Source organism: Microcaecilia unicolor, chromosome 4 (assembly GCF_901765095.1).
Source record: "Microcaecilia unicolor chromosome 4, aMicUni1.1, whole genome shotgun sequence".
Taxonomy (NCBI): domain Eukaryota; kingdom Metazoa; phylum Chordata; class Amphibia; order Gymnophiona; family Siphonopidae; genus Microcaecilia; species Microcaecilia unicolor.
In genome coordinates, this window is record NC_044034.1 from 336,859,787 (window position 1) to 336,871,918 (window position 12,132).

At 43.0% G+C, this 12,132-nt stretch overlaps 1 protein-coding gene across 1 annotated transcript in view; it reads left to right on the plus strand.

Moving 5' to 3' along the window:
• MXRA5 (matrix remodeling associated 5) overlaps positions 1-12,132 on the plus strand; it is a 73,760-nt gene that overhangs the window by 38,454 nt on the left and 23,174 nt on the right. The window contains exon 4 of the mRNA XM_030202079.1: positions 7,900-8,290. Within this exon, the coding sequence (XP_030057939.1) occupies positions 7,900-8,290 (391 nt within the window). The remainder of the gene's footprint in view (positions 1-7,899; positions 8,291-12,132) is intronic.

A 12,132-nucleotide genomic window follows, 5' to 3' on the forward strand; every position in this document is an offset into this window, starting at 1 on the left:
ACTCTTAAAATGGAGGAAAGAGGACAGAAAAACTATTTTAAAACATTCTGAAAGTCCTAAATAAAGTTGTTTCTGTGCATAATTAATTCAATATGCATGTGGAGGACAATTCCATAACAGTGCACCCATATTTAGGTACAAGAATGAGCGTAAATGACCATAATACTGCTATATTAGCGTACCTATGCATATAAAATAGTTTTTTTTTTAAATGTGCTATTCTATAAACTGGTTACATAAAAGCAATAGTGCATAGTTTGAAAGTAGGCATACACATGGGTACAGTCTCGGTGGAGCATGCACGAAACTCATAGTTGCATGCATAAATTTTAGAATAGTATAATTTACACACATTTTTATTAACCTAGGCAAGCATTTACACAATATAAGGAGCATAGTTGACCTGCTGTACTAGGAAAGGCTAAAGAGGTTATGGCTCTTCGGTTTGGAAAAGAGATAGCTGAGAGGAGACATGATTGAGGTCTACAAAATGCTGAGTGATATAGAACAAGTAAAAGTGAATCAATTTTTTACTCTTTCAAACAGTACAAATACTAGGGGACACTTGAAGTTACATGGAAATACCTTTAAAATAGGAGAAAATATTTTTTCACTCAATAAATAGTTAAGCTTTGGAACTTGTTGCTGGAGAATGTGGTAGCAGTGGTTAGTGCATCTGGGTTTAAAAAAAGGTTTGGACAAATTCCTGGAGGAAAAGTCCATAGTCTATTATTGAGATGGGCATGGGATTGGTAGCATGGAATGTTGCTACTATTTGGGGTTTTGGAATGTTGCTACTCTTTGGGTTTCTGCCAGGTACTTGTGACCTGGATTGGCCACTGTTGGAAGCAAGATACTGGGCTAGATGGACCAATGATCTGACCCAGTATGGCTATTCTTATGTTCTTAAGAAAAGTAGATATCTACTTTCCTATATAGCAGTGGTTCCCAAACCTGGTCCTGGAGGCACCCCAGCAAGTCAAGTTTTCAGGATATCCACGTCCTGCACGTCAGACTCACAGAAACAGAAGTCTGCGCAGCCGCGTTGCTGATCTGCAAGGGCAGGCTTCTACATGGAATGTTGCTAGTGGAATAGCAGCAGTCCATCTAGAATCTCAAATAGTAGCAACATTCCATCTAGAAATAGTAGCAACATTCCATCTAGAATCTCCAATAGGGAAAGGGAACTGGGACTTGATATACCACCTTTCTAAGGTTTTTGCAACTACATTCAAGGCGGTTTACATATATTCAGGTACTTATTTTGTACCAGGAGCAATGGAGGGTTAAGTGACTTGCCCAGAGTCACAAGGAGCTGCAGTAGGAATCGAACTCAGTTCCCCAGGATTAAAGTGCACTGCACTAACCACTAGGCTACTCCTCCACTGCCAATTATAGGCACTAACCCCTGAATTCTATATAACATGCCTAGAGATGGGCATGGATTCTATAACAACACATGTAACTTAATAAGCTTAACAAGCTAATGAGTGCTGATAGCAGCACTTACCAAGCAATAATGAGCACTAATTGGCACTGCTTAGAATTTACACGTACAATTTGATAAGCGTATTCTGTAATGATATGTGCCAAATTTCTAATGCACACAGGCAAAAAGGGGGTGTGGTTACAGGCGGGGAAAATGGGCATTTTGTGGTCATTCTGAAATTTATGTAAATGTATGCATAGTTTTAGGCGCTGAGATAACAACTAATCATATTCTATAATCCGATTATAGAATACGCTTAGTCGGCACTGATTTTTTAGGCTCCCTATATAGAATCTCCCCCTAAATGGCTCATTATTCTATTAAATTGCGCACACAAATTTGGAGTCCGCCTAAATTTGCATGTTCAATTTTTGACGACCTCTATGGAATTGGGGGGACATTGTACAGTACTAACTACAACTGTTAGCTGTAGTCATACAAGAATCAAGTCTGCCAACTTTTTTAAATGGGTAAACTGTCCAAATTTGGCCCACAGCATTTTTGTACTTAAGTGTGGGGGGGGGGGGGGGAGTGGAGGTGTTTAGACCCACTTTAGGCATGGTTGGCTTTGATTCATGGAGATTTCCCTTTTCTTTGTAGCTGGACAGGCTACTGTCAGTTCATCACATATACTCACACCTCCAGCCTAATGCTGCAATCCAGCGGGTACCAGTGCATCTAGAATGAATCAATTTACTGCAGTTTCTGGCATGAGTAAATCCATTTGACTTCTGTCCACAGCAGCACGACTTAATTTAAGTCAGTGAGAGCACCTTGTATGCTATTTATACTTGTCCATCCTAGCTAAGTGTTGCCATACTGAGACAGGATGCTGGCCTTGATGGACTTTCAGTCTATTTTCAAAAGAGGTCAATTCAGGTTACAAGTACCCGGCAAGATCCCAATACAGTACAACACATTTATGCTGCTTATTAGAAGTAAGCAGTGGATTTCCCCAAGTCCATCTTAATAATGGCTTATGGACTTTTCTTTTAGGAAGCTATCCAAACCTTTTTTAAACCGTGCTAAGCTAACTGCTTTTACCACATTCTCTGGCAACGAATTCCAGAGTTTAATTACACATTGAGTGAAAAAATATTTTCTCTGATTTGTTTTAAATTATGTGCCCCCTAGTCCTAGTATGTTTGGAAAGAGCAAACAAGCGATCCACATCTACTCGTTCCACTCCACATCTATAATTCTCACTTGTCTCTATTTCATTTCACTCTTTCTTCTCTTCTCCTTTTTTCTCATGTTTCCCCATCCTTTCTGTAATTCTGTTTTCTAAACGGAGTCCTCCCTATGACTTCTTCCTTCTTGCCCTTTTACAACATGATAGGGCAAATGCTTAATGCTGCTTCCTTCTCCATCCCTAGTGCCACTATGTCTAGTTAGAAGAAAAGGTGCTGTTTTTCTTGCCCCATAGACTATAACAGCAATGAATAGCTGTAGCTATTAGCTAAGAGTTATTTCATTCTTATTCAGACCCTGTCCATCTGTTCCTGTTTGGACAAAGCTAACCAAAAAAGGTTTATTCATTGCATTTTGCAATTTGTTTCAACATGAATGCACATCCTTAGTATAAATGATTGTTGGGACATAAGGGAGAGAAAAGGTGGGAAACGAAGGGAGAACAATGGGGATAAATGAGTAAACTGCTTCTTTTCTTCCTTGTGTCTTACAATACCCAGTTGGTTCCGCTTCTATTCTCCTTGCTCACATTTGTCTCTTGGACACTATTTTTCATGTTGGTGCTATAACACTTCCTTTTATCACCAAGTGATCTGTCCCTATATCTTACATCCCTCTATGTTCTTCATGCCCTCCCGGTCTTTCATTAAACCCTCTTTACCATGGCAAATGCTCCATTATTCACTTTTTCTTTGTCCCTTCTCACACTTGTTTCCATTTTCTGTATCTCCCCCTGCTACACTTGGCCTCCAGTTTAATCCTTTATCCCCACTGTTTTCTCTTCTTCATCTCTATCTGTCCCTTATGCCCCAACAATCATTTATACTTGAGATGTGCATTCATGTTGAAGCAAAATGCAACGAAAAGCTTATTTTTGGTTATCTTTTATCGAAATAGAAAATGATGGCAGGGTCTGGATAAGAATTACATAATTCTTAGCTAATAGCTATCTCCCCCCAATATTTAGCTGGCAGCGGTCAGCGTTTATTTAAATGCTGATTGTCGCCAGTTAAATTATCCCCTGATATTCAGTGCAGGGCCATGTCTGGGCACCAGCACTGAATACTGGGGATAATTTGGGGTGGGCAGGCTACTGGAGGTTATGCGGGCCTGGCCGATATTCTGCCGGGGCTGCATAAGAGTTACGCAGCCCCAGTTGAATATTGGGCTGGGGCCGCATAACTTTTTAATTTTTTTTTATTTTTATAAAAGCCCCTGAGTTCGATCTTGCCCCCTGTCTCATCCCTTATTTCTCTCCTTCCCTCTCCCAGCCCACATCAAGACCCCCCCCCCTGCCTCCCCCAATCGTGAAGGTAAGCCCCTGGGCTTTCCTACATCCCTGGTGGTCCAGTGGGATTATTGGGGGCAGGAGCACAGTCCCCTTGCTCCTGGCCCTTTTGGTGCCTCTGTAAAATGGCTGCCATAACCTCTCACAGCAGCTCTCGGTACCCCTAACTTCTGAATTACCTTACTCAAGAGTGCAATATACACAGTAAAAAGTAAAGCTGGCAAAGCTGATCCCTGAGGGACAGCACGATTTATCAGGTAACTACCTGAGATTTGTTCACCAACATTAACAACAAATGCCCTATTCTGCAAATAAAACTTAAACCATCGCAATACTGTATCACGAATTCCCAACTCATACAATTCTTTGAGCAGTAAGGTATGATTGACTATATCAAATCCTATATAATAAAACACACCTCCAACATTCTGAAGCTGACTGCATGGCTGAGGCATTCCTGTTCTCTGTATCCATCTCCTGAATTGACATCACGTACTTCCTGGTTCGTCACAAGCAGAAGTGACCAACCACACGAGGTTTCTCGGCTTCAGAATGTTGGAAGTGCATTCTATTAAATAGGATTGGTCAGTTCCTTGAAGCACAGCCAGAGCTCAGCGTCCTGCACAGAAACTCTCAGACACCAGAGAGAGGGGGGGGGGGCTGACACCAGAGGAGGGGTATCTCTGTAACATACACACTCTCTCTCTCTCAGTCAATGTCTTTCTCTCTCTCACACACTGTCTCTCACACACTCTATGTCTCACACTGTATCACATTCACTCTCTATGTGTCACACAGTCACTCACACACTCTCTTGGTCTCATACACTCAGTCTCACAGAGAGTCTGTGTCTCACACACACTCTCTCTCTTTCTCTCTCTCGCACACACTGTATCTGTGTGAAACACACTCTCTCTCTCACAGTGTCTCACATACGCACTTGCACACACTCTCATTCTCGCAGACACACTCTCTCTCTCAGAGACACACTCGCACCCAGACTCACTCTCTCTCACACACACACTCGCACATTCACTCTCTCTCTCTCTCACACACAGTCACTCTCACATACACTCTCTCAAGCATACACACTCCGAGGAAAACCTTGCTAGCGCCCGTTTCATTTGTGTCAGAAACGGGCCTTTTTTTTACTAGTGCTGCTATAATATCTATAGCCAGTAAACAGAAACAAACATTATGATCCATCTCAAATCATAATTCATTAATCAAAGACAACAGTAAAAACTCAGCACTGTGGTTCTGCCTGAAGCCATATTGAAAACCATTTAAAGCATGTTTACTCTCGACAAAATCCCATAACTGTTTTAAAACTGCTTTCTCTATAATCTTGGCCAACTCTGAAATTGGCCTATAGCATCTTGGGTGACTTAAATCTCCAGACCCTTTCTTCAATAATGGTTTCACAGTTGTTAATTTCAAGTTTTTAGTTAGTTTCCCTTCACAAAATGATTCATTCACTATTTTACCTAAAGATGGAACAGCCATTTCTGACATTGAATGAAACAGTATTGAGGAACAAGGATCATGATGAGACAGAATGGGAGTAAGGTATGTTACAAAAGTTCAGCAATTTCAGTATCATTCACTATATCAAGTTCTTCCCAACAATCGATAGGGACTGTCAAAACATTTTTTATCCTCTATTAAATTTTGTTGAATCCCCTCAATATACAATTTCTTATGAAACCAATCACCATAAACGTGCAGCGACAAGTTCTCATTATTCACTTTATTGGCTTCACCATGAATCCAAAAATGTATAGTTTGGAACAATGTTTTTGGCCAATTTAAGGCCTTTTTAAATCTTTTCTTGATAGTACAAGTTTCTTGTTTGCTCACATAAGGCCTTATACTCAACTAACTTCAGAGTATATGAATCACAGCCAAACAAACCAATCTCTAGGCCCACCTCTAAGATCTAAGATCTCTAGTTGCTATGTTGGGCAAAATATTAGAAGAGTCATGGCTCAGGGACTCAACCCATTTTATTCCCTATGATTCCCCTCACTCCTGGATCCTTAAGATCTTCAAGTCATTGTTGGTGCTTCTTTCCCTGTCTCCTGATACGTTGTGTTATTTCCTGTTACTTTTGCTTCTGCTTTGCCCCATCCCAGTGTCTTCTTGACACAGTTGGTGCAGCTTTTCCCATGCCTGGTGTTTTTAGCTCTTAATAGCACTGTTGGTGTTGGTGTGCCCCTCTGTTGCCACCTTCAGGGGTTTATGCCCCTTTTAGTACTGCTTAGTCCCTCTTATAGAGTCTTGAACTCTTCCTGTCATTCTCTTTGACCCTCTTCCAGTGTATTAGTTGGCTTGTGTCTTACTTGGGGCTGCTTTGCCTCTCTCTCAGTGTCTTAGGGTCTTCATTCTATTATTGGTGTTTTCAAATCTCACTTCCATTGCCTTGGGCACAGATTTGTTTGAGGTGCTTTATCTCTCTCCCAGTGCCTTGGATTCTTCATGCCACAGATTGATTATGTATTTATTTCACATGCTACATTCCTATTTTCTCAGAAGATATATTTTGGGCTCATCAATAGTAACTCCTTAGTGATAGGCTAATTGTGTAGATGAACCCTTTGACCGCATTTCAATCTTCGCTTCAAAATATGCATTTCCTGTCATATTCTCCTGCTCCTGCTCAAATCCGTTTATGGAAACACTCAGATACTCCTTCATGCACTCACTGAGGGGCCCTTCTAGTAAAGGGTTGCTGCATGGCAATTGGGAACTACTACCAGCAGCAGTAGTTCCACCCCCAGCATGTGCCATTTTTGGTGGAGGAGGTTACCGTCTGGTTAGCAAGGGAGCCCTTACTGCCACCTCAATGGGTGCTAGGGAGCTTGCTCTATCTAGATCATCCAGTAGGAAGCATACAGGAGTTCAGCAGGAAGTAAAATACGCCAGCCAGTCCCTGCTGTTTCCTACTGTTTTAATGTTCTGACAGTGGGTCAGATCCAACACATGTCCAGAAGGATGTAATGAGGATGTTGGAAAATTTCCAGTACCAAATAGCTGGATAATTCAGTGCACAACTCCCTGAGATAAGAGGCCATTGGGTGCAGATTCAAGACTTGCTAGCCCACAAGTACAAGTTTTGTACTTTTTTGGGATCTTGCCAGGTATTTGTGACCTGGGTTGGCCACTGTTGGAAACAGGATGCTGGGCTTGATGGACCTTTGGTCTTTCCCAGTATGGCAATTCTTATGTACTTATGCACACTTTTCATTTGTATGCTCTTGTTATGATGTCAGCAGTTGGAGCATGCTCAGTAGCATTCCCTCTGCTCTTTTCCAAATATGCAACATGACATTAGGGGAACACGTATTCTAAGAGGCATTGTGAGAGAAGATGGCAGTTAATTGAGGGAGGTAAGCGCTCCACAAAAGATGCCCAGTGAACTTCAGTTATAGATGGCCCTATTTTGCTGAGAATGTATGTTAGGCTATCTCTGTGTGTAGCTTTGGTATACATGCACATTTTCCAAATTGTGATTATGTGAGATCCAATCACAATCTTCAAAATATATTAAAAAAAAGAAAAATATGTTTTGCACTTTGTTATTTCTCTGCTCTCCCTTTCTGTAATTTGAAATTCAGTTTCATGCTTTTTTTTGTTTTTTCAGAAAAGATGACAGAGAAATACAGTTATAGACCTGATCTCATTTTTTGCCTAATGTGTGATGAAGTCCCCCAAACAGGTTTTTATTTATGTGTTTTAGGTAAAATTTCACTTAAATGTCTAAGAAAAACTCAAAAAGTGAACCTTCCCCTTGCTTTCTGTTGACTGCAAAATGTAAAACTAGGAATATTCCTGGGAAAGCTAAGTATTCATTCTAGATTATTCTTTTGAGCCTCTCTTTGCTGCTGTGTTAGAACTTTAAGAATGACATTTTCCTTTGTTATTTTTACAGGTGTTCAAAATGAGTTACAACAAACTGAAAATGATTACAAGCCAGACCTTCCTGGGACTTTCAGGCTTAGTAAGGCTGCACATAGACCACAACAAGATTGAATTTATCCACCCCACTGCCTTTCATGGTTTAACATCCTTAAGACTCCTCCATTTAGAAGGAAACTTGCTCCAGCAGCTTCACCCCAACACATTTGCAACTTTTGTTTTCTTAGATTATTTCAGGCTGTCAACCCTGAAACACCTTTCTTTATCTGAAAACGTGATTAAAACGCTGCCTGCAGGAATGGTTCAGTCTATGCCTGTGCTGGAAAGCCTTTACCTTCATGGGAATCCGTGGTCTTGTGACTGCAGCATGAAATGGCTTCTTCAGGAAAATAGGAAGCCTGAAGGTAAATAAGTAAATATATAATTAGAATAATTACAGCACAGAGTTCCAGCAATCATAGATGTCCTGGGGAAAACTAGATTCTTTGCAGAGTATTGAAGCAATATTTGAGTTATCTGCATCAGTAGCAATTTTCTGCCAAGTCAGTGGCCTGGAATCTTGTGTCGGTGACCTGGAACCTTTTGTCAATGACCTGGAACCTTTTAATACTTGCTTCCTTTCACTCCCTGCAGCTGAAGCGTATGTTAGACCCCCTTTACTGTTCCCAAACCAGTACCTTAAAAAAAAAAAAATTACCACTGATCAGTGTTATTGTTCTTCATGAACATTTGAGTCCACACACACATCTCCCTGAAAAATCTCTGCTAGTTGCCTGTAAAGCTCCGAAGTGCATTTTACTCAAGGCCTTATTTGCACAAATATTTTCTCTTTATAATTATTTTTGTTAAAGTAAGGGGGTAAGATTGCCTAAAGTTAGGCATTGGGATGATGCATGCTAAGTGCCAATTCTATATTGAATACTAGCATAAGTCCACATTTATGTGACTAACTTTAAGCGTCAGTATTTACGCTAGCTTAATGGCTTACGTAAATGCTGATGCCTAACTGTAGAGAGTTAGACATGTAAATGCTAGTATTCTATAAGCAGCCCCCCCCCCCCCCCCCCCGGTCCACCCATGCCCCTCCTGTAATCATGCCCACTTGCAGTTGCATGCAATGGAATTTGTGCACGCAACATAGAAAATGAATTATTTATTTATTTATTTATTTTATTTATTGCACTTGTATCCCACATTTCCCACCTATTTGCAGGCTCAATGTGGCTAACAAAGACCTGTTATGGCATCACCATTTCAGGGTACAAAAAATACAATTGGTGTTACAGAAATATTAAGGATAACAAGAATAACAAGTCGATCTAATCAAGCAATTATAGAGAGAAGACAGTAAATGTACGTAACTGCCAATTAGTGCCAATGAGGCATGTAGCCAGACCTCAGGTTTGGGGGGGGCTTGAGCCCAAAGTGTGTGTGGGGGAGGGCACAAAATTTTGCCCTGCCTCCTCGTAGCTCTCTGCCCCTGCTAAAACCCCACATACCTGGGCTGGTTGGGGATCCCCAAGCCCCGCCAGTGGAAGCCCTCCAGTAGCTGATGTTTGTTTTCCTGAGCCACTGCACTGCCTACTCTGCTTCCCCCCCCCCCCCCCATGCTTGGTTTTAGTGTAATTGATCATGCGTAAGGGAGACCCACCCCTGCACATGCTCCGTTTCTTCATGGGGGTGGTGAGCCTGGCTTATGCATGCTCAGTTTCACTAAAACTAAGCATGTGCATGGGGGGGGGGGGGGGGGGTCATGGCAAGCAGCATGGTGGCTTAGGAAAGCATACATTGGCTGGAGGAGGGTTTCTGCTGGTAGAGCTTGAGGACCCCTGCCTGCAAAACCAGCAGACAGCACATCAATTTGGGGGCGGGGCCTGAACCCAGACCCCACTGGTGTCAATTAATGCCAATTAAGATAAATTAAATTAGGTGCACAACTGACACCATTCTATAAACTGCAAATTTGTATGCTAAGTATAAATTTGGAGCACAAGTTTATAGAGGTAAAGAAGTAATTCATACTAAAAGATCATCACGCACATTCCTAAATCTTCATTAATTCTCCAGCTGCAAAGGACTAAAATACAAATTAACACATGCATCCAGCTTTTCCTACATAGGTATGCAGCTATGGAATGCATTACCACTTGACGTGAAAAAACAAAGCGACCTAACCAACTTTTGGAAATTACTGAAAACCTGCCTCTTTAACAAGGCATACCGCATTGATCGTTCATATGAACTATAACGCATTACCTCTTTACCTATTATCCTGAATGTGTTCTCTTTATACCTGTTTGCTCAATTTTATTTTGTCATTCATGTTCTCTATGTATTACCACTTGTATCTCTCATTCTGGAATGGCGATTGCCATGACAGAACAATGTAAGCCACATTGAGCCTGCAAATAGGTGGGAAAATGTGGGACACGAATGCAACAAATAAATAAATAAAATTCTATAAAGAAGGCACTAACGTTTATGTGCCGGATACCCATGTCAATGATTAGAATACTGGCATGTATGCATGTATGGTGCACATATGCACATAAATGCCAAAATTCCAGCTACACGCTATTCTATAAACTGGTACCTAAATGCAATAATGCATAGTCGGAAGGTAAGTGTATACATGTGAGGCATTCTGAGGGCACAAAAGCAGGGTAAACAGTTACACACATCCTATATATTAATTTGCACCTCCAACGTTCTGAAGCTGCCTGGGACCGTGACTTCCACCGGAGGTGGTCTGCTTCGTGCAGTAGATAACACTGAAGTCACTGGCCTGGAAGCATTGAAGAGTGAGCAGGCTCAGTGAGTCTGCTGCCTTCCCTTCTCTTCACTCTGACTCTGGTCCCGCTCTTGCAGAAACAGGATATGAGGGCGGGACCAGAGTCACAGCTCAGAGCGAACAGAAGGGAAGGCAGCAGACTCGCTGAACCTGCTCGCTCTTCAATGCTGCTGCCGGGACCCCGGTAAGAGAGGGGGAGAGGGGAGTTGGCGATTTTGGAGGACAAGGCTGCCCCCGGGGCCCCGCCCCTGCCCCCCCCCCAAGGCAGCCGCCACCGGCTGGGCCCCCTGCATTGAAATCACAGCACCTCTCACCTCCGTGTGAAAGCGCTGCAGGCAGCAGGGCAGCAGATCGCCTCCATTCGGCCCTCCTTCCCTCCTTGTATCCCGCCCTCGTGGAAGTTACATGAGACAAGGGTGGGACACAGGGAGGGAAGGAGGCCCGAATGGAGGCGATCTGCTGCCCTGCTGCCTGCAGCGCTTTCACACGGATGTGAGAGGCACTGTGATTTCAATGCAGGGGGCCCAGCCCGGTGGCGGTGGCGGCGGCCTTGGGGGGGGGGTGGTGGGGGTGGGGACCCGGGGGCAGCCATCCTGGGCCCGGCCCAGTCTCTCGGCGGCCCTGGTGGCAATAGGCTTGCTGCACATAAATCCAGAACTACTGACAGGGGGCCTGGCCTGGTGGCAGATGGTCACAGAGGGTGGGTGGGACTGTGGCACCAGGCCCCCTTGGAGGCCCGGGCCCGGGGAATTTTGTCCCCCCTGCCCCCCCTCTCGGCGGCTAGGATTGACACACACCAACCCTTTAGTAAAAGGGCCCCTTAATAAAGAACTGTTTTATTTCACCTCACTGCATGCCGCTCTGATTCTTCTCCACCCTTTGGCTTCTTGGCCTATTTTTGAGCGCCATTTATAGAATCCAGCCCATGAGCAAAGGCGGAGATCAGCAACTACTTTTGAATGAATAGACATCTGACACCTGCCTGCAATAGCCTCAATGGCACTCAATAGCATCACAGAACTACTGAGCAGCACATTGTGAGCAGGCACAAAACATGAACCTAGGGGTCCTTGAGGGCCCTCAGTTGTCATTTGCTTCAAAATCTGATTGGATGCAATATCACATTTCCCGTACGATGCCAGATACTTCTTCTAGTATTCTATAAAGACATTGAGCACCTATTTTCCTTTATTAAATAGGTGCCACATAGGTGCTCTTTAGGCTTTACTTTATATGTATACCTGACCTTGATTTGTACCTGCCATTTTCAGACCGTAGAAGTCTGCCCAGCACTAGCCCCGCCTCCAAACCACTAGCCCCGCCTCCTAACCACCGGTGCTGTCACCCAATCTCTGCTAAGCTTCTGAGGATCCATTTCTTCTGAACAGGATTCCTTTATGTTTATCCCACGCTTTTTTGAATTCCGTTACCGTTTTCATATCCACTACCTCCCTC